At 45.6% G+C, this 22,422-nt stretch overlaps 2 protein-coding genes across 3 annotated transcripts in view; one reads left to right on the top strand and one right to left on the bottom strand.

Moving 5' to 3' along the window:
- fbxo4 (F-box protein 4) overlaps nucleotides 1-847 on the bottom strand; it is a 40,252-nt gene extending 39,405 nt beyond the window's left edge. Inside the window, exon 1 of the mRNA XM_063049642.1 lies at nucleotides 372-847. Within this exon, the coding sequence (XP_062905712.1) occupies nucleotides 372-530 (159 nt within the window). The 5' untranslated portion in view covers nucleotides 531-847. The remainder of the gene's footprint in view (nucleotides 1-371) is intronic.
- A 5,960-nt stretch (nucleotides 848-6,807) lies between these two features.
- Nucleotides 6,808-22,422, top strand: part of LOC134347264 (succinyl-CoA:3-ketoacid coenzyme A transferase 1, mitochondrial-like) — a 183,962-nt gene continuing 168,347 nt past the window's right edge. For both annotated transcript variants that reach the window (XM_063049639.1, XM_063049641.1), the window contains exon 1: nucleotides 6,808-6,852. In XM_063049639.1, the coding sequence (XP_062905709.1) occupies nucleotides 6,823-6,852 (30 nt within the window). In that variant the 5' untranslated portion in view covers nucleotides 6,808-6,822. The remainder of the gene's footprint in view (nucleotides 6,853-22,422) is intronic.

Here is a 22,422-nt window from a genome sequence, read left to right as displayed (position 1 = left end):
TCGCCATTCCCAACATCCCAGCAGAGTTACAAACTCGCTTTCAGCTCCACGTTGACAAATACAGTACTGAGCATAGATAGATTGTATGTCCATGAAGTGACACTAGAGACGGGAGTGTCTGTACATTAGGGGACTGACAGGAAATGATAGAGTAGCGGTGGTTGGGGGTCAGTGTTGATCAATCTGCTCAGCAGGTCGAGCAGCCTCTGGGGTGGCGGGGGTAGAGTCTCCTCCAGCAGGCTTCCCGACCGTGTCCCACCGTGAAGGTCGCTATCCCACGGCCGGGGGGAGCCGGCGACCTGTCCTCCGCGGCCGCGGCGGGAGCCCGGGCCTCGCCGGCTCGGCGAGACGGCGGGAGGGGCGCTGCTTACCGGCAGGCTGTTCAGCGACGCCGCGCCACTCCTCCGGGCCTCCTCCGGCGGGGGGCTCTCCTCCGGCCGGCCTCCGGCGCTGCGCAGGTAGCGGTCCCGGAGGCGGCCCAGGCCCGCCCGGATCACCCGCTCGATCCTGCTCCACTCGTCGCTCGCCATCGGCCGGCTCCCGGGCAGAGCTCGCACGCTGGAGCCGGCTAAGCTGTAAATACTGTATAAAGTTACCGAACTCGGGAGCGGGGCAGTAGCGGGCCTGCCCGTCACTTTCAGAGAGTCCCTCGCCTCGCTGATACCCAACCCCTCACTCCGGCCGGCCGGCCGCTCTCCTCCTGCCCCAGGCCGCGCCCTTACAGCCGGAGGTGTGCACTACAGGAGCTTTCCAGTTTGACAGGTCCCACTTCCCAGCGAGGAGGGACAACCCAAGCAGAGAGAGAAAATTGGCAGCATCCTGGGAGTGACAGATCTATCATCACTGACCAAGTTATCACTACTTTATTGTCACCCACTGTTGAAAGGACTAGATAAAGTAGATCTTTCCTCTGGTGGGGTTACCCAGAACTAGAGGGCACAGCCTCAAAATTGAGGGGTGACCTTTTAGAACAGAGGTAAGGAGGAATTTTTTTTTTAGCCAGAGTATAGTGAATCTGTGAAATGCTCTGACACAGACTGCGGTGGATGCAGCCAAGGGTACATTTATAGTCATAGTCCTACTTTATTGATCCCCGGGGAAATTGGTTTTCATTACAGTTGCACCATAAATAATCAAATAGTAATAAAACCATAAATAGTTAAATAGTAATATGTAAATTATGCCAGGAAATAAGTCCAGGACCAGCCTATTGGCTCAGGGTGTCTGACCCTCCAAGGGAGGAGTTGTAAAGTTTGACGGCCACAGGCAGGAATGACTTCCTATGACACTCTGTGTTAAGGTGGAAGTTGATCATTTCCTGTTTGGTCAGGGCCTCCTAGGATATGGCGAGAAAGCAGGTGTATGGGGTTGAGTGGGATCCGTGATGGAATGGCAGAGCAGGCTCGATGGGCTGAACGGCCTAATTCTGCTCGTATGGACTTAACGTTAATTTGTGCTGAGTTCCTCCAGCACTTTGTGTGTGTGAGTTCAAGATTCAAGATAGTTTACTGTAGTGTACAGATCTATTTCTTTTAGCACATTGACTCACCTTAGCACTCATTATTCTCATTCTCTCTCTCCCCCTCCCCCCTTCTTCCCCCCCCAAAAAAAGTGAATATAGAAGTTAACATCACCTCTAGCTGTCTGCTTTTATTTATTTGAAGAACAGTCGTACAGACACAAACACAACAATTTGACAATGATTACGACCCTGAATGTCAGCAAATAACTGCACTGGCAGTTATGAGGTGACAGAACTCAAGAGGAAGGGAGCGAGACAGCGAGAGGAAAGTGTGAACCAGTACAGAGAAGGCAGACAGGAATGCGTGAATGACAGTGCACAGTATACAGAGAGAGTCACACAGCTAGCAAAGCTAAAGTGAAACGTCACAATGGCCTTAGTCGGAAAGTTGATGAATTAATGAGGACTGGGAATCGTATCGCGTGGACTGAACAGTATTGTAATGCTAACGATGTGGAAGAGGAAAAGAAAGTCTACACACTTCTTAGCTTAATGGGTGCTAAGATATAGAGTCTCTTACACAACTTTGTAGCTCCTGAAATGCCAGCAAGCAAGACATTCAATGAAATTGTTGAAATTTTACAAAATCACTTGAGCCCAAAACCACTAGTAATAGCTAAGAGATTTAGGTTTCACAAAAGCAACCAGTCAAAGATGAAAGCATCACACATAAAAATTGCTGCTGAACGCAACAGGCCAGGCAGCATTTATAGGAAGAGGTACAGTCGACGTTTCGGGCCGAGACCCTTCGTCAGGTCTCGGCCCGAAATGTCAACTGTACCTCTTCCCGTAGATGCTGCCTGGTCTGCTGCATTCACCAGCAATTTTTCTGTGTGTTGCTTGAAATTCCAGCATCTGCAGATTTCCTCGTGTTTGCGTTTTTACAGATGAAAGCATTCCTGAATACATTGCAGAACTGTGCAAACTTTCCCAGTCCTGTCACTTTGGAGATGGACTTTCTGATGCATTAAGGAATAGGCCTGTATGTGGCATGCATAGTCAAAGCACTCAAAAAAGGCTACTGTCAGAAAGAATCCTAACTTTAGAACAGGCATTACCATTGAAATATCAATGGAGACAACAGCTTGAATCACGAAGGCAAAATGACTACAAAGTGCTGGTAAACAACAAGAATGCTGCAGATGCTGGAAATTCAAGCAACACACATCAAAGTTGCTGGTGAACGCAGCAGGCCAGGCAGCATCTCTAGGAAGAGGTACAGTCGACGTTTCAGGCCGAGACCCTTCGTCAGGACTAACTGAAGGAAGAGTTAGTAAGAGATTTGAAAAGGTGCTAGTAAACAGCATTAGTACAGAGGCTCAGCATAGGCACAATGGGCCAGTTTCTATGATGTAGACTAACGTTCCTCTCTAGGAAATGCAGCAGCATAATGTAATTTGATTTTTGTTCATAACTACCGAGATGAGATGTCGTCAAACTGAAGCAACATTGAATTTTTTTAACCTTTGTGCATTCTCTGTATGTACTCCCATCTCTTCTCCTAAACTCAGAATGAGTTCCAGGGATTTGACCAGTCTGTGGCCTCTCAGACCTTGCACAGAGTGGACAACTTCCTTCTTGTGTATCAGAACTCTGTTCATGCGATGACACATTAAACACCTGCAATGCTGTTCATGAACAGGAATCTGGGATCTTGCGTGGACCTGCTGAAACCAGATCTGTGGAGGGAAGTGCAGAATAAACAGCTCAGCCAGTTGCCAAGTGAATCAACAACTTTCTTCAAAGTTGGACAGGAAGTCCTAGCACGCGATTACTGAGAAGACGAGTGGCCACCTGGTAGAATAGCTACAAGAAGTGGATGTACTGTACAAGTCGTACAGAGTGGATGTTGGAGATCATACACGGAGACGCTCGTGGACCGGATTCTGGATACTCAGCTGAAGACCACACTGCATCCAACAAGGCAGACACATTGCAGCCAACGGACTGACCTCTCAGTGATGATCACGTCACTGACAGCAAGGTGACACCGGCAACAGAGAAAGTTGTCTTTGACACGACACCTACCCAACCTGACGCCACTCCGCAGCTCCAGAGGCGTTATCCTGAAAGAAACGGAGCGCCACCCGGGAGACTGAATCTTTAGTGTAGCGAAGTTAGTTATGGGCCGTTATTCTGAAAAATCACTGTTATTGTGCAAACATGTTTATTTGAACATGGTCTGTTAAAGGAAAATTGAAGTTTGTTACATATACAGTTTTATGTTACATTAATTTAAAGGGGAGGAAGTGTAGTCACAAATCTATTTCTTTTAGCACAATGACTCCCCTTAGCACTGATAACCTACCCAGAGACGTTGATGTGTTGCTCTCTCCGCAAGGTGAATATACACATTAACTTCACCTCCAAGTGTGAGCATTTATTTATTTGAGATGTAGTTTTACAGACACAAAATTTAATGTCATTTCCAGTACCTGTGTAAAGGCGAAGGAAATAATTGTTACTCAGATCTGATGAAGCACAAAAAAACCGCAATAAGATAAAGAACTCAAAAGTAAAAAAAAACATGATCAATGTTGTTAGGGTGGCTAAGAAGGCATGTGGCATGCTTGTCTTTGTTACCCAAAGCACTGAGTTCAACAGTCAGGAAGTTATGTTGCAGCTTTATAAAACTCTATTTAAGTTGTAACAGTTCTGCCTGCTCCATTATAGGAGGGATGTTAAGGCTTTGGAGAGGGTGCAGAAGAGGTTTACCAGGATTCTGCCAAGATTACTAGGCTTGTGCTCTAACTAGAGGTTGGACAAACTTCCATTGTTTTCTCTGGAATAGCAGAGGCTGAGGTTTATAAGTTTATGAAAGGCACAGATAGAGCAGACAGACAGACAATATCTTTTTCCAGCACCAGAGGGCATATATCTAAGGTGATACAGTAGTGGGTCATTTCAAAGGAGATGTGAGAACAGGTTCTTTTACACAAAGGGGTGGGTGTCTGGGGTGGGGGTAGGAGCAGACACATCAGAGACTTTTATTTAGATAGGCATATGAATGTGAGGAAAATGGAGGGATATGGACACTGTAGGCAGAAGAGATAAGTTGTCCATTTGATTACTTATTCAGTTGGTTCAGCTCAATATTGTGCTGTATTGTTCTCTGTTTTATATTATATACCTATATAACCATATAACAATTACAGCACGGAAACAGGCTATCTTGGCCCTTCTAGTCTGTGCCGAACTCTTACCCTATCCTATTCCTACCGACCTGCACTCAGCCCATAACCCTCCATTCCTCTCCTGTCCATATAGCTATCCAATTTAACTTTAAATGACAAAGTTTACGTCCTCACTCTGTGTAACAGCAGTCCCGTTGCTACTGTTGTGTGCTGGGGCAGCAGGCTGAGGGTAGCAGACACCAACAGAATCAACAAACTCATTCATAAGGCCAGTGATGTTGTGGGGATGGAACTGGACTCTCTGACGGTGGTGTTTGAAAAGAGGATGCTGTCTAAGTTGCATGCCATCTTAGACAATGTCTCCCATCCACTACATAATGTACTGGTTGGGCACAGGAGTACATTCAGCCAGAGACTCATTCCACCGAGATGCAGCACTGAGCGTCATAGGAAGTCATTCCTGCCTGTGGCCATCAAACTTTACAACTCCTCCCTTGGAGGGTCAGACACCCTGAGCCAATAGGCTGGTCCTGGACTTATTTACTGGCATAATTTACATCTTACTATTTAACTATTTATGGTTTTATTACTATTTAGTTATTTATGGTGCAATTGTAATGAAAACCAATTTCCCCCGGGATCAATAAAGTATGGCTATGACTATGACTCTGAGTCCCTGCTCCCTCACCATGGGTTCAGAGTGAACTAGCAATACAGATCCAACTCTGGCCCTGTGAGATGATACAGGGGCTGGTGGTAGCAGGGGCGGCGCTAAGGTGGTGCTAGCTGGTGCTATAGCCCCAACAGAAATTGCAATAGCACCAGTGTAGCACCACCAAGAAATTAACTGAAATTTCACATACAAATTGCAGTTGCTTTGCTTTCTCTGTGCAGTTTTGAATACAGGTTGTTTTTCCAGTTGATCTAGTGAAACAGCGCCCCCAATTAGCATAGCACCCACGCAGCAATGAAGTTATAAACTCTGTCAGATCCACTCTACACTTCTGCTTATTTGTTCGTTGTCAATGTCTTGCCATTGCTGTCCTCAGATCTGTTAAGCTGATCTAAGGTCACTTAAGGTGGTGATATCACTCACTCTCTCTCACACGGGAGATTGATAGTATATATCCAGGCGCAGATCCATGGTCTCGCGAGACTAACGGATGCCATACACACACATTGTGCTTTTACAAGCTAGCGTGGGCCTGGCACGTGCATTATTTTGGCGGCGTGAAAAATGGATCGATTTTTAGTGAGAAAACGACCTCATCCAGAGGAATCAGAGGTGTCTCAGCCTGAGCCTGTCTTAATTGAAAGTGACATGCAGAAAGAAGTAAATGGGGATGAGGACGACAGCAGTTCATCGAAGGAGTGTGAGGGCGAAGTAGAGGAACAAGAAATGGAGCAGGATTCGGAAGAGAACGTGGATGAAGCTGCTCTTGTGCTAGTGGAAATACTGTTAGCGATGTTAGCCAGCAGCCTGAGGAAGGACTCCATCGGCCAGCATTGAAAAAGTACCCTTCGCAACAGTTTGGCAATCAGCAAAGGAGTATTCGTGGCTGGTTTGACTGACTGGTATATTCGATCACGAAAGATACTACATTCTGCTTTGCATGCAGGCCTTTCCTGTGTGGTGGACATGGATTCCATTCTGAATCTACCTTCACGGTCACCGGTTACCGCAACTGGTGGAAAGCTACAACAGCTTTCAAAACCCACCATGTAAACGCAGCTCAGAAGTTTGCCGTGGAGGCACGGGCCGAATTCAGATTGAGAAAACAAGACGGTTCAAGATTGGAAAATATGCTTGACAAAAGACATGCAAAGATTGTCCAAGAAAATCATGACTATATGAGAGCAGTGGTTGAGTCTCTAGCAAGGACAGAGAGTGAATGACACAGTGGAATTTCTAGCTCCAATGAGACCCTACCGCGATGCATTTATAGATTTATACAAACTAATCTGCATATCACTGACTCTGCCTGTGACATCTGCCTCATGCAAACGGTGTTTCTCTTGCCTCAGACGCGTCAAAAACTACTTAAGGAACAGCAGCGGCGATGCTCGGAACAGCAACTTGACCCTGTTGGCCATAAACAGCTGGAGGACCAAAGCACTTGACATCCAGAAAATCATTGATGCTTTCACCACCAATCACAACAACAGATGGATTGTGCTTCTCTGAAAACATCAATGGTGAGTGCAGTTTATTTTTTAAAAAATTTGGGCCAAGACTAATGCTGATTATTATTATTATTTTGTGGTGGATACCCCATAGTCCTTATGTTTCCTGCAAATCCTAAACTATTACATTTACTGCTATTAAGCCTACTGGTTTTGCTTAGACTTCCAAGCAGTGATTCTGTTGATTTTTGTTTTAAATTCAGTAGCCGAATTAATTGAGGTATTGCATGGTAAGAGTACAATTTGTCCAACTCCTGGTAAAGTCTTGCATCTGTTGTTTGCCTTATTTGACTTTAATAACGGTGTATCTTTTGGCATTGTCTGTCTATGTAATGTGAATAGCAGTGGACATTATGGGTTAGTGTTGTGTTTTTCAGTTGAACAGCACGCATTTGACACTGATTGTGGGATTGGTGCGTGATTCATGTTGTGCGCTGTGGGTTGGATGCTTTGTTGGTTTGTTTGTTTATGCTCTGTGTAGCCCGGATTGTCTCCGATGCCGTTGACACTGTAACAGTTCACTTCTATATTATATTTATCAATTGCTGTTGACTGTGAATCAACAGAGGCATTTATAGTAGGCACATAGTGCTTGAAAATGACTTTTAAATGCCACGCATCTGGCCTTGCGAATACATATTACCATAGGGTACATCGCTCAGCACCATCACTGAATAATTCAGCCCCACTGTAGCACCAGCAAGAAACAATCTCTGTGCTGCCACTGGGTGGTAGATGTTTGTATGTCTACAGGGATCGGTGTTTGTTCCTCTTTGTGATACATTTTATTGATTTAAGGATTAGCTTTTATTTGTTCAATAGGTACATTTATTATCAAGAGAAATATATACGATATACATCCTGAAATTTTTTGTCACATGTACATCAAGATATTGAAACATACAGTGAAATGCGTTGTTAGCATCAACGACCAACACAGTCCGAGGATGTGCGGGGGAGCATCCCGCAAGTGTCACCATGTTACCAGCGTCACCACAGCAACCACAGCTTACGAACTCTAACCCGTACATCGATAGACTGTGGGAGGAGACCGGAGCACCCGGAGGAAACCCACGCGGTCACGGGGAGAAGGTACAAACTCCGGGAATCGAACCCTGATCTCTGGTGCCGTGAAGCGTTCTGCTAACCACGATGCTACTGTGCCACCTTGAGCTACGTGCAGACGTAGCGGGCATGATTAATAGGGATGTAGATGGTGGTGTTGTGGATAGTGAGGACGTTTTGCTGAGGCTAAAGTGTGATGTGGATCAGATGGAAAGGTGGGCAGGTGGACTTTAATCCTGACAACAGTGAGGTGATGGATTTTCAGAAGTCAAGTACAGGACTGAGTGGACAAAAACAGTAAGGTAGTAAGGAATGGTGATGGACAGAGAGAGCTCACAAGAGAAAATCTACAGATGCAGGAAATCCGAGCAACACACACAAAATGCTGGAGGAACTCAGCAGGCTAGGCAGCATCTATGGAAAAGAGTACAGTCAGCGTTTCGGGCCATAAAGAGTTCAGGTCACCTCTTTACAGAGCTGTAGGAGAGAGTGTAGAGGGAGTTATGAGGACATTCATTTTCCTTTTATCCGAGAGTTTCTTAAATGTCCCTTATGCATCCGCCTCTATCACCACATACCCACTACTCTCTGTGTCAAAATCTTGCCTCTGACATCCCCCCATTCTTTCCTCCAATTCACCTTAAAATTATACCACCTTGTATTAGCCATTTCTGCTCTGGAAAATGCCTCTGGCTGTCCACTCTGTCAATGCCTCTTATCATCTTGTACACCTCTATCAAGTCACCTCTCATCCTTCTTCACTCCAAAGAGAAAAACCCAAGCTCACTCAGCCTATCCTCATAAGACACGTTCTCCAACCCAGGAAGCATTCTGGTAAATCTCTGCACCCTCTCTAAAGCTTCCACATCCTCCCTATAATGAGGCGACCAGAACTGAACTCAGTACTGTACGATCTATCCTTGCATGCGGATAGATGATGAAGCAGTTAGCAGGTCTATTACAGACCCAGCTAAAGGAACAGGGTTTAATTCCCGGCACCGTCTGTAAGGAGTACATTCTCCCCGTGACCGCATGTGTCTCCTCCGGGTGCTGTGGTTTCTTCCCACTGTCCAAAAATATACTGTTAGGCTTAGTGAGTTGTGGCCATGCCATGTTAGCACCGTAAGCATGTCTACCCTTGCAGGCTGCCCAGCACAATCCTCGCTGATTTCATTTGGCACAAATGACACATTCAAATTTAATTGTCACTCAACCACACCTTGGGTACAGCCAAGCAAAACAGCGTTACTCCAGGTGCAAGGGTCAAAACAACACGAACAATCACACACAGCACAAGGCACATGTAGCACATAGAAGATATAAGTAAAATACAGTCACACAATAATCAATACAGTCCAAAACCTTGAGTCCTTGAATGTTGCATCAGTCTGCAGTTGACCGCAATATGGCTTGCCTTCTGCTGAGCAAACACTAGGGGGCAGCACCACCTCTGGCTGGACTTGGTGCGATACCACCTCCGGATTTTCTCGTGTTTGAACCGATTCCAATGCCTCTCTCCTACGGGGCTGTAAACAGGCGACACTGTTTGAACTGATTCCAATGCCTCTCTCCTACGGGGCTGTAAACAGGCGACACTGTTTGAACTGATTCCAATGCCTCTCTCCTACGGGGCTGTAAACAGGCGACACTGTTTGAACTGATTCCAATGCCTCTCTCCTACGGGGCTGTAAACAGGCGACACTGTTTGAACTGATTCCAATGCCTCTCTCCTACGGGGCTGTAAACAGGCGACACTGTTTGAACTGATTCCAATGCCTCTCTCCTACGGGGCTGTAAACAGGCGACACTGTTTGAACTGATTCCAATGCCTCTCTCCTACGGGGCTGTAAACAGGCGACACTGTTTGAACTGATTCCAATGCCTCTCTCCTACGGGGCTGTAAACAGGCGACACTGTTTGAACCGATTGCAATGTTTACGGGGCTGTAAACAGGCGACACTGTGGCCTGAGGCCAACCCCTCACTACAACAGAGCTCACCTGCTGTTCACCAGTAAATCAGTGATTCGGAATTGCAGCATTCCACCTATACAATGTCCAGCAGGGTTTTGTGATCAGAAGAAAAGCGACTAAGACGATCAGTCGCCGTTAGGCTGCACACCACATTCACACATCGACTCCTCCAACGCCTCTCTGGCAACTTACGGGCAACTCACTGATGGGCTAGATCTGTGGTACTTTAAGTTCTTCATGCCCAGCAGGGTGATGCAATTGTAAAAAATATGTTTATAAAGGACAATAACACCCTTGGTTCATCACGTAGAAGGCACTGCGACCAAGCACACCGCCATCTTACCGGAAGCCATTTTGTTGCATGTTTCGATGTACATCTGACAAATAAAGCTAATCTTTATCATTCCTCAGTACCCATGGAGACTTGTTTTTCTTCAATATTTGCCTGTTCTTTCTCAGCTGCTGTAGTTTACTCTTTGTCCCTCAGCTCCCTCCGAACAAACCCCCATACAAGGAGGTTGAACTTATTCCCGTTCAGTTACAGCTGCAGCCTTCTCAGAAGTGGTTCCAGAAATCTAAAGCCTTCCCTCCTATGTCATTGTATTGGTCACAAGGACAACAGCTTCTGGAGCCTACAGAGAGTTAAATCCAGGAGCTCAAGTTTTGCTGCCTAGCAACCCTTTGCTTCACTGGGGTCACTGGACCATGACCCTCTCCAGGGTGATCAATGAACAGACAAGAATTTCAGATCTTAGTGTGTTAAACCTCTCTAAATTACCACAACAATGATAGCTTTTGTAGCATGTGATATTTTAATTGCAAACTAAATCACAATTAGCAAGCTGACTGACCTTCACTACTATGGGATTGCTCAAACTCCCCGCAGTTATTTAAATCTTCACTGGACACAAGCGAGTTGTCAGATGACTGGAGAAAAGCAAATGTGCTTCTTTTATTCAGAGACTTTCCCAGGGCAGAAATAGCTAATGCAAGAGAGTAGATTGGAGGAATGTATTGGGGGGGGGTGTCAGAGGTGGATTTTTACACAGAGGGTGGTGGGTGTGTGGGACGTGGTGGTATGGGCAGATACTTTATGGACATTTACAAGACTCTTAGCTAAACGCATGGATGAAAGAAAAATGGGAGGGAAGGAATTGATTGCTTTTAGAGTAGTTTAAGGGTTTGGCACAACATTGTGGACCGAAGGGCCTGTATTGTGCGGTACTGTTCTATGTTATTTTCAAGAAGGATAGCAGCGATAAATACAGAATGAAAATTCTGGAAATGAATAGAAACATTTGGAAAGACAGGGTGAACCTATGCTTGGATGGGCAGGGACTGCCAGTGTGGTTTTGTTCAGGTGAGGACCAGTCTGATAGATAGATAGATATACTTTATTGATCCCGCGGGAAATTGGTTTTCGTTACAGCCACACCAACCAAGAATAGAGCATAAATATAGCAATACAAAAACCACAAACAATCAAACAACAAAATGCAAACTATGCCAGATGGAAATACGTCCAGGACCAGCCTATTGGCTCAGGGTGTCTGACCCTCCACGGGAGGAGCTGCAAAGTTCAATGGCCACAGGCAGGAACGGCCTCCCGTGACGCCCAGGGTTGTATCTCGGTGGAATATGGCCGAAGTCCAACAGTAAAAAGTTCAATATCCGGTCTACAAACGCGTTCCTTGATCGTAATATGACCCGGATTGCACCATCTGTTGTTAACCAGAACAGTGACTAATCTGATTAGCCTTTCCAATAGTTTGGATGGAGCAACTTGGTCAGAAAGGCCCCGTTTCTGTGTGTATGACTCTACAAAAAAGTTAACAAGAGGTATTGGTAAGGACAGGACAGTTTGTGTAGTCTACATGGACAAGTAAAATCCTTGACAAGGTCCCATGCGGGAACACACAAGAGACCAAAGGATCCAAAATAAGCCACATTTGGCTTGGCAATAGGGCTATCCTGGTGGTGAAAATGTTTTGTGATTGGAAGCCTGTGACCAGTGGTGGGCCACTGTGTCGGGGTTCTGACTGTTTACTGTACACGTTAATGGTTTAGGTGTGACTACAGGAGGTGAGGTTGCAGATGAGATGAAGGTTGGTGGAGTAGTTGATGGTGAGGACGGTGGTAGGAGGCTACAAGGCAATATTGATCAGATGGAGAGAGCTGATTCATCTGGGTAATGCTCTTTAAGTCCAGTACAGACTGTACACAGTGAATGATAGAGCCCCAGGGATTATGGAGGAACAGAGGAACCTCCATGTGGAAGTCACAGGATTCCAATGCTGTTCCTATGTCTTATGGTCTGTGGAACCACTGCCACCCGACTCCAGAAATCAGGGTTCAATCCCAATCACAGGTGCTGTCTGTGGGGAGTTTGCACTCTCTCCCTGTAACCCCATAGGTTTCCCCAGGTGCTCTGATTTCCTCCCACAGCCTAAAGGCGTGCGAGTTGCTCATAGTCATAGTCATAGTCATACTTTATTGATCCTGGGGGAAATTGGTTTTCGTTACAGTTGCACCATAAATAATAAGTAGTAATAAAACCATAAATACTTAAATAGTAATATGTAAATTATGCCAGGAAATAAATCCAGGTTATAAGCTCGGTTAATTGACCTCTATAAATTGTCCCTACTATGTGAGTGAGGAGTAGCATTTGTGGGGATCCGATGGAAATGTGGGCTAGAAGCAAGATAAAGAGATTTGTGTAAGGTGGTTGATAGTCAGTACAGACTCAATGGACTGAAAGGCCTGATTCATTACTGTATTTCCCTCTGACCTTAAGAAGTTTTGAAGCCAGCAGAGGGCACCCCAGCACTGGTCAACACACCAGCCTGACCACCGTGTCTGTCTAGAGTGACCTCAGTATTGTGATCGCCCAGCTTACAGCAGTGACATCCTCAAAGTTCAAAGTAAATTTATTATCAAAGTACATATATACATACCATATACCCTGAGATTTATTTTCTTGCAGGCATTTACAGGAAAAATAAAGAAATTCATAAACAACAATGTGCAGATGATAAATAATACTGAAAACTCGAGCTGTAAAGAGTCCTTGAAGGTGAGCCTATAGGTCACAGAATCATTTCAGTGTTGTGGTGATACACACCGATTCAGGGGCCTGACGGTTGTAGGGTAATAACTGTTCCTGATCCTGGTGGTGTTGGGCCTAAGGCTTCTGTACCTCCTGACCAATGGTAGAAGCAAGGAGAGGGCATGACTTGGATTGTGGGGGTGCTTTCCCTGTGATGGACTGGGCTTATATCCACCACTTTCTGTCGACTTTTCCTTTCCTAAGGATTGGTGTTTCCAAGCTGGCCATGAGGCATCGGAATCAATCGGGTTTACTATCACCGGCCTGTGTCATGAAAGTTGCTAACTTAGCAGCAGAACTCCATGAGAATATATATAGAAAGAAAAAAATTAACTAAATCAATTACAGTAAGTATACAGTGCCTATAAAAAGCATTCACCTCCCCCCCCCCCAAAAGTTTTCATGTTTTATTGTTATACAACATTGAATCACAGTGAATTTAATTTGGCTTTTTTGACACTGATCAACAGAAAAAGACTCTCTTGTCAAAGTAAAAACAGATCTCTGCAAAGTGATCTAAATTACTTACAAATATAAAACACAAAATAATTGATTGCACAAGTATTCACCCCCTGTTATATGACACACCAAATCATCGCTCTCTCTCTCCATCTTGTTTTACGGCGGTTGGCACCCAGTTTAATGGTGCATTACCGCCATCTTCTGCTCCGGAGTGTGCAACAGACTTGCATTTCAAATCCCTTCACCCAATCTCACACACACACACACACACCCAACCTACACTTTATCCTCCCATCTTTGGCCATCCTAGTACCCTATTCCTGCTTATCCATCATATCCTATAAAAAACCCCTGTACCCCTTAAGAAAGCTAAAAATACCCTAACCTGTGCTCTCTCACCCATGCCCAGCAACCCTTTTAATGAGAATTCCTGCACCCCCAGATCCCTTAGATTAATTCTCATCATCTCTCTCTGTATCCCATACTTCCTGCAACTCAGAACTACACGTTCTATTGACTCCTCTTCCTGACATTCCTCACACAATCCTGTCTGGGGTTTCCCTATCATTTTCAATGTTTTGTTTAATGCACAGTGTCCCAGCCTTAACCAAGTCCACACAGTCTCCTCTCTTCTGTATCCACTACCGACCCGAGTATCTGCAACATTTTACATTTCAGGCCGAGACCCTTCGTCAGGACTAACTGAAGGAAGAGCTAGTAAGAGATTTGAAAGTTGGAGGGGGAGGGGGAGATCCAAAATGATAGGAGAAGACAGGAGGGGGAGGGATGGAGCCAAGAGCTGGACAGGTGATTGGCAAAAGGGGATACGAGAGGATCATGGGACAGGAGGTCCGGGAAGAAAGACGGAGGGGGGGGACCCAGAGGATGGGCAAGAGGTATATTCAGAGGGACAGAGGGAGAAAAAGGAGAGTGAGAGAAAGAATGTGTGCATAAAAATGAGTAACAGATGGGGTACGAGGGGGAGGTGGGGCCTTAGCCGAAGTTAGAGAAGTCGATGTTCATGCCATCAGGTTGGAGGCTACCCAGATGGAATAGAAGGTGTTGTTCCTCCAACCTGAGTGTGGCTTCATCTTTACAGTAGAGGAGGCCGTGGATAGACATGTCAGAATGGGAATTGGATGTAGAATTAAAATGTGTGGCCACTGGGAGATCCTGCTTTCTCTGGTGGACAGAGCGTAGATGTTCAGCAAAGCGGTCTCCCAGTCTGCGTCGGGTCTCGCCAATATATAGAAGGCCACATCGGGAGCACTGGACGCAGTATATCACCCCAGTCGACTCACAGGTGAAGTGTCGCCTCACCTGGAAGGACTGTCTGGGGCCCTGAATGGTGGTGAGGGAGGAAGTGTAAGGGCATGTGTAGCACTTGTTCTGCTTACAAGGATAAGTGCCAGGAGGGAGATCAGTGGGGAGGGATGGGGGGGAACGAATGGACAAGGGAGTTGCGTAGGGAGCGATCCCTGCGGAATGCAGAGAGAGGCGGGGAGGGAAAGATGTGCTTAGTGGTGGGATCCCGTTGGAGGTGGTGGAAGTTACGGAGAATAATATGTTGGACCCGGAGGCTGGTGGGGTGGTAGGTGAGGACCAGGGGAACCCTATTCCTAGTGGGGTGGCGGGAGGATGGAGTGAGAGCAGATGTACGTGAAATGGGGGAGATGCGTTTAAGAGCAGAGTTGATAGTGGAGGAAGGGAAGCCCCTTTCTTTAAAAAAGGAAGACATCTCCCTCGTCCTAAAATGAAAAGCCTCATCCTGAGAGCAGATGCGGCGGAGACGGAGGAATTGCGAGAAGGGGATGGCATTTTTGTAAGAGGCAGGGTGAGAAGAGGAATAGTCCAGATAGCTGTGAGAGTCAGTAGGTTTATAGTAGACATCAGTGGATAAGCTGTCTCCAGAGACAGAGACAGAAAGATCTAGAAAGGGGAGGGAGGTGTCGGAAATGGACCAGGTAAACTGGAGGGCAGGGTGAAAGTTGGAGGCAAAGTTAATAAAGTCAACGAGTTCTGCATGCGTGCAGGAAGCAGCGCCAATGCAGTCGTCGATGTAGCGAAGGAAAAGTGGGGGACAGATACCAGAATAGGCACGGAACATAGTTTGTTCCACAAACCCAACAAAAAGGCAGGCATAGCTGGGACCCATACGGGTGCCCATGGCTACACCTTTAGTTTGGAGGAAGTGGGAGGAGCCAAAGGAGAAATTATTAAGAGTAAGGACTAATTCCGCTAGACGGAGCAGAGTGGTGGTAGAGGGGAACTGGTTAGGTCTGGAATCCAAAAAGAAGCAGAGAGCTTTGAGACCTTCCTGATGGGGGATGGAAGTATATGATAACTGGACATCCATGGTGAAAATAAAGCGGTGGGGGCCAGGGAACTTAAAATCATCGAAAAGTTTAAGAGCGTGAGAAGTGTCACGAACATAGGTAGGAAGGGATTGAACAAGGGGGATAAAACAGTGTCGAGGTATGCAGAAACGAGTTCGGTGGGGCAGGAGCAAGCTGAGACAATAGGTCGGCCAGGACAGGCAGGTTTGTGGATCTTGGGTAGGAGGTAGAAACGGGAAGTGCGGGGTGTGGGAACTATAAGGTTGGTAGCAGTGGATGGGAGATCCCCTGAGCGGATAAAGTCGGTGATGGTGTGGGAGACAATGGCCTGGTGCTCCTTAGTGGGGTCACGATCGAGGGGTAAATAAGAGGAGGTATCCGCGAGTTGTCGCTGCGCCTCGGCAAGGTAGAGGTCAGTACGCCAGACTACAACAGCACCCCCCTTATCAGCGGGTTTAATAATAAGGTTAGGATTAGTGCGGAGGGAGTGGAGAGCAGAGCGTTCCGAAGGAGTGAGGTTGGAATGGGGACAAGGTGCGGTGAAGTCGAGACGGTTGATGTCCTGTCGGCAGTTAGCGATAAGGAGATCCAGAGCAGGCAGAAGACCAGAGCGGGGTGTCCATGAAGAAGAGGAGGGTTGAAGAATCGAAAAGTTTAAGAGCGTGAGAAGTGTCACGAACATAGGATCGAAAAGTTTAAGAGCGTGATTCCTTTTTTCTATTCCTCGCCCTGTCTCTTGCCTATTCCTCTTCTCACCCTGTCTCTTGCAAAAATGCCATCCCCTTCTCGCAATTCCTCCGTCTCCGCCGTATCTGCTCTCAGGATGAGGCTTTTCATTTTAGGACGAGGGAGATGTCTTCCTTTTTTAAAGAAAGGGGCTTCCCTTCCTCCACTATCAACTCTGCTCTTAAACGCATCTCCCCCATTTCACGTACATCTGCTCTCACTCCATCCTCCCGCCACCCCACTAGGAATAGGGTTCCCCTGGTCCCCACCTACCACCCCACCAGCCTCCGGGTCCAACATATTATTCTCCGTAACTTCCGCCACCTCCAACGGGATCCCACCACTAAACACATCTTTCCCTCCCCCCCCCCTGCATTCCACAGGGATCGCTCTCTACACAACTCCCTTGTCCATTCGTCCCCCCCATCCCTCCCCACTGATCTCCCTCCTGGCACTTATCCGTGTAAGCGGAACAAGTGCTACACATGCCCTTACACTTCCTCCCTTACCACCATTCAGGGCCCCAAACAGTCCTTCCAGGTGAGGCATCACTTCACCTGTGAGTCGACTGGGGTGATATACTGCGTCCGGTGCTCCCGATGTGGCCTTCTATATATTGGCGAGACCCGACGCAGACTGGGAGACCGCTTTGCTGAACATCTACGCTCTATCCGCCAGAGAAAGCAGGATCTCCCAGTGGCCACACATTTTAATTCCACATCCCATTCCCATTCTGACATGTCCATCCATGGCCTCCTCTACTGTAAAGATGAAGCCACACTCAGGTTGGAGGAACAACACCTTATATTCCGTCTGGGTAGCCTCCAACCTGATGGCATGAACATCGACTTCTCTAACTTCGGCTAAGGCCCCACCTCCCCCTCGTACCCCATCTGTTACTCATTTTTATGCACACATTCTTTCTCTCACTCTCCTTTTTCTCCCTCTGTCCCTCTGAATATACCCCTTGCCCATCCTCTGGGCCCCCCCCTCCTTGTCTTTCTTCCCGGACCTCCTGTCCCATGATCCTCTCGTATCCCCTTTTGCCTATCACCTGTCCAGCTCTCGGCTCTATCCCTCCCCCTCCTGTCTTCTCCTATCATTTTGCATCTCCCCCTCCCCCTCCAACTTTCAAATCCCTTACTCACTCTTCCTTCAGTTAGTCCTGACGAAGGGTCTCGGCCTGAAACGTCGACTGCACCTCTTCCCACAGATGCTGCCTGGCCTGCTGCGTTCACCAGCAACTTTGATGTGTGTTGCTTGAATTTCCAGCATCTGCAGAATTCCTGTTATCTGCAACATTTTTTTGTATTTGATATAAATGCCTTCCTTTCCCCTCCCTGTCCCATCTTACTTGCCACATTTGGTTGATTTTTCCCCAGATTACACACTTAATCTCTGCTTTACTGATACTAATGTGCATTTCTACATTTTCTTTCTTTAACGCCCTCTTTGCCAACTCATCCACCCTCTCATTCCCCTTCACCCCTACATGTGCTGGAACTCATAGAAATTTTACTTGACCTCCTTGATTTGCAATTCTTGTGACTGACTGAAGGACTTCATAAAGTACATCTTGCCGACTGTTTGTGTGAAAAGACCTTAAACTTGCTAGAACTGAGGATGACTCTGAACATATCAATGCTTTGAGTTGTCTGGCTTTCTGCACCCATTGCAACACAACCAACACTGCCAGCATCTCCACTGTAAACACCCCTAACTTACTAAATGTTCTTCTGCTGATTCCAATTTCTTTTGCTGGTATAGCCACCCCAAACCCCGTCACTCCTGTTTCAGGTTCCTCAGCACCATCCGTATAAATGTGAGTATAATCACTATACTTTTCCATCACATGACAGTTAAATGCATTTACCAAATCTGTTTTATATTTTCCTTTCCTTTTTACCTCTAACAAATGCCAGTCTATATCAGGCCATACAAGCTTCCATGGAGCTACAGCCGGATAAACTACTGAAGGACTTATCCTCAGATCAAATACTCCACATTCTTTAGCAATGTCATTCCCTACCCGACTAAAGGTATCCCTCTGAAACCTCCCATTTTCCCAGCACTCCTGCAACACTCCTTTAGTAGGGTGAGAATCATTGTGCCCCTGCAAGTTAGCCAAGTAGTTTGCCATCAGTTGCATCCTTCTTAGTTCCAAAGGCATTATTCCCATTTCTACCTGTAGGGCTGACACTGGTGACGTTTTAAAAGCCCCACTGCACACTCTCAAGGCCTGAGCCTAAATCACATCCAGTTTCCTTATAAGAGACCTAGCTGCTGATCCATATACTATATTTCCATAATCCAATACAGATCTTACTAAAGCCACATACATTCTCTTCAAAGCTGAACAACTTGCTCCCCATTCCCTACCAGTCAAACATCTCATCACATTTATTACTTTTTTACATTTCTCCTCAACTTTCCTGATATGGTCTGCCCATTTTAATCGTGAATCAAATATAACTCCCAGAAATTTAAATGATCCAACCCCTTCTAATTCAATCCCATACATCCTTAACTTCTTCCCTACCTCAATTCTTTTCATGGTGAAAAATACAGTTTGAGTTTTATCTACTGAAAATCTACATCCCCAATCATTACCCCACCCCACCACTTCATCAATTGCTTCTTGTAGTTTCCTGATTATATGGTCCATGTTCCTGCCTCTTTTCCACAAGGCCCCATCATCCGCAAACAGTGACCTACCTATATCCACTGGTACCTTTGTGAAGACATCATTGATCATAATGATGAAAAGTAACGGGCTAATCACACTACCTTGAGGTGTGCCATTTCCCACTATGTACTGTTTTGATCATTCTGATCCAATCCGAACTTGAATTTTTCTACCAAACAAAAAATCTTTAATCCAATTAAAAACTCTCCCACCAACCCTCATCTTGTGCAGTTTAATTCATAATCCTTCCTTCCACATCATATCATAGGCTTTTTCAATGTCAAAAAACCACTGTAACTACTGACTCTTTATTTGCTTGGGCCTTCCTTATTTCCCAATCTCTAACCTTATCACTGAGTCCATGGAATTCCTTCCCTTCCTAAAACCACTCTGATAACTTGCCAGCATTCCCCTCTTCTCAAGCTCATATGATAACCTTTCTGTTATCATCCTTTCCATTATCTTACATATAATTGATGTTAATGCAATTGGTCTGTAGCTAGTGCATTTTGACAGATCCTTGCCAGGTTTCCTTATTGGAATTACTACTGCTTCTTTCCATGCACTTGGTAATCTTCCCTCCTCCCACACTCAGTTATAAAAATGCAGCAACTTCAAGAGCGCTCCTTCTCCTAGATTTTTTAACATCACAGAGCATATCAGATCTTTCCCTGGGGAGGTTGGTCTCGATCTCTTTATTGCTCTCACCATTTCTGCTAATGTAAATGGATCATCAATTATATCATCTGTTCCTTCCCTCCTGTTTAACACACCTGGGTGTTGACTCATTGTCCTTTCCCTTCTCCTTCTCCCTTCTTCAGACAAATTTTCTGAACTGTGTATCTGTACAAATGACTTGGCCATGATCTCAGCCACTGCCTATGCTTTCTTATATTGAATGAAATGCAGCGTATTATGGGTTCTTTTAACTAGCCTGAATGCTCTATTTCTGTTTTTTACAGCCTGCCAACATTCCTCTGTCCACCATGGTACCAGTTTCCTATTCATCCTATTTTTACTCCTGGGTATAGATCCTTCTGCTGCCATAATAATTGCTGAAGTCACCTGACTGTTTAATTCATCTATATTTCTAGAAATGTCAATCTTTATCAATGCTTCTTCACTCAACTTCTGGAACTTACCCCCGTCTGCTTTTCCAAACACCCACTTTGGGATTCCGCCACCTGGTCTTACTTCAACTCTTTCACCCACTGAACACAAAACTGGGTAGTGATCACTGCCTACTGCTGAAGCAGTCCAAACTCCCGAGTTACTAACTCCAGACAAGGTATTAGACACTAACGTAATATCTAACACTGACTCAGTTCCTCTACCATCATTCATACACACCAAATCCCTTTCTTCCATCAAATCTTCAATTACCTTTCCATTTGGATCTGTAATCCGATCCCCCCATATTGTGCTATGAGCATTGAAATCAGCACCACACTACTTTATGTCTGTTTTGTCCTTGTATCCTTAATAGGCTGTCCAAATCCAACCTTTTACATGGATTGTAGTAGTTAATTATAACCACTCCCTCCCCTCTCTCCCACACTTCCACTACTATGTATTCCTGATCACCTCCTTTTTCCAGTACCCTATATGCTTGATTAACATTGCACAACCCCCTCCTCCCCCTAGATTTCTATCTTATCATTGTATACAAAGTGTAAAGTTGGTTTCAACTAAGTTTCCTGAATACACACTACATCTGGTTTTACAACCATTTATTTAATAAAGTGCTTGAATTCCTGGCTATTGGCCAGTAAGCTCCTTGCATTCCATTGTAAAAGAATCACCATAATTAGTATTAACCAACCAACCCATGACACTTCCTGGCTTGACTGATTAGTGAGGTTCTCCCTCACTTCCTCCCATGTCAGTCCTGCTAACCCTAAATGGTTCACTGCTGCTTTGACCACCAGCTGAATTTTATCACTTTTTGACTTTACCTCAGCAGTACTATTAATCACTCCTGCAATGAATGTTACTAGAGCTTTTTTGTCTACATAAATCCTGTCATTTGTTCTTTGTTGCATCTCTCGCATCCCTATTGCTCCCCGTTCATTAGGAGCATTATTCTGTTCTCTTGACATTCTTACAGCTTCTGCATAAGTGATCTTTCTTTTCACTCTTATTTCTTGAATTTTAGTCTCCCGTCTCATAACCTCACACCCACTATATGCAACATTATGAGCTCCTCCACAATTGCAGCATTTTGGTTGAACTCCTGTTCCGCACTTTCCATATTCATGATCACCCCCACATCCAGCATATCTCCTCTGCCTTTTACAGTTTTTAGCTATGTGTCCAAACCTTTGACAATTATAGCACCTCAGTGGTTTTGGCACATACACCCTTACTGGGTAACTCATGAAACCTAGGAACACCTTCCTTGGCACTCTTTCTTCTTCAAATTCAATCAATACAGATTCACTTTCCTTTTTCACTCCCTCCTTTGTTGTTTTCAGTCTTTGAACATTCATTACTTTCCCTCCTTTGACATTCCTCTTTATCTCCTCCATATTTATACTCATTGGTATCCCCGTGATCACTCCTTTACAACCACTATTTTGTGCTCCCACCCTCCCTGTCTATTCCACCTTGCATTTTCCTATCTCTTTTAGCTTGAGTGCTTTCTCAAGTTGTTCCTCATTCGCACATCTTATTAATAGGTTGCCATCATTAAGGACTTTTGCAAATACTATTTCCCCTATCTTATTTGCCAGAGTTGTTGTTAGCACAAACGGGTTAATTTTCTTCATGTGTCCTTGAGCCTTCTCATTAAACCTAATAATGACAACACCTCCTCTCTGAGCTTGTTCATCTTCCTCACTTTCAGAGCTTTCTCCACTATCATTTCTTATTCTTTTATTCCCTTTGTCTTGGTTTTCATTCATCTGACCCCTCACTATCACCTCATTCCCTTTATTTCTCCCTTCACAATAATCCATCTCTCCCCAGCTGCCTACCTCTGATCCCGAATCCCTATCCCGCTCCTTCCCCACTCTCTTTCCCTCAACCCCCCGTCACCTTGTCCGCCATTACCAGACCCGCACGACCCCCTCCCAGCAATTCCCGATCCTTCCCCACTCTCTTTCCCTCAACCCCCCGTCACCTTGTCCGCCATTACCAGACCCACACGACCCCCTCCCAGCAATTCCTGCTCCTTCCCCACTCTCTTTCCCTCAACCCCCCGTCACCTTGTCCGCCATTACCAGAC

This window comes from Mobula hypostoma, chromosome 5 (assembly GCF_963921235.1).
Source record: "Mobula hypostoma chromosome 5, sMobHyp1.1, whole genome shotgun sequence".
Lineage (NCBI taxonomy): Eukaryota > Metazoa > Chordata > Chondrichthyes > Myliobatiformes > Myliobatidae > Mobula > Mobula hypostoma.
The sequence above is the reverse complement of the archived record's forward strand: the minus strand, read 5'-3'. Positions and strand labels throughout refer to the sequence as shown.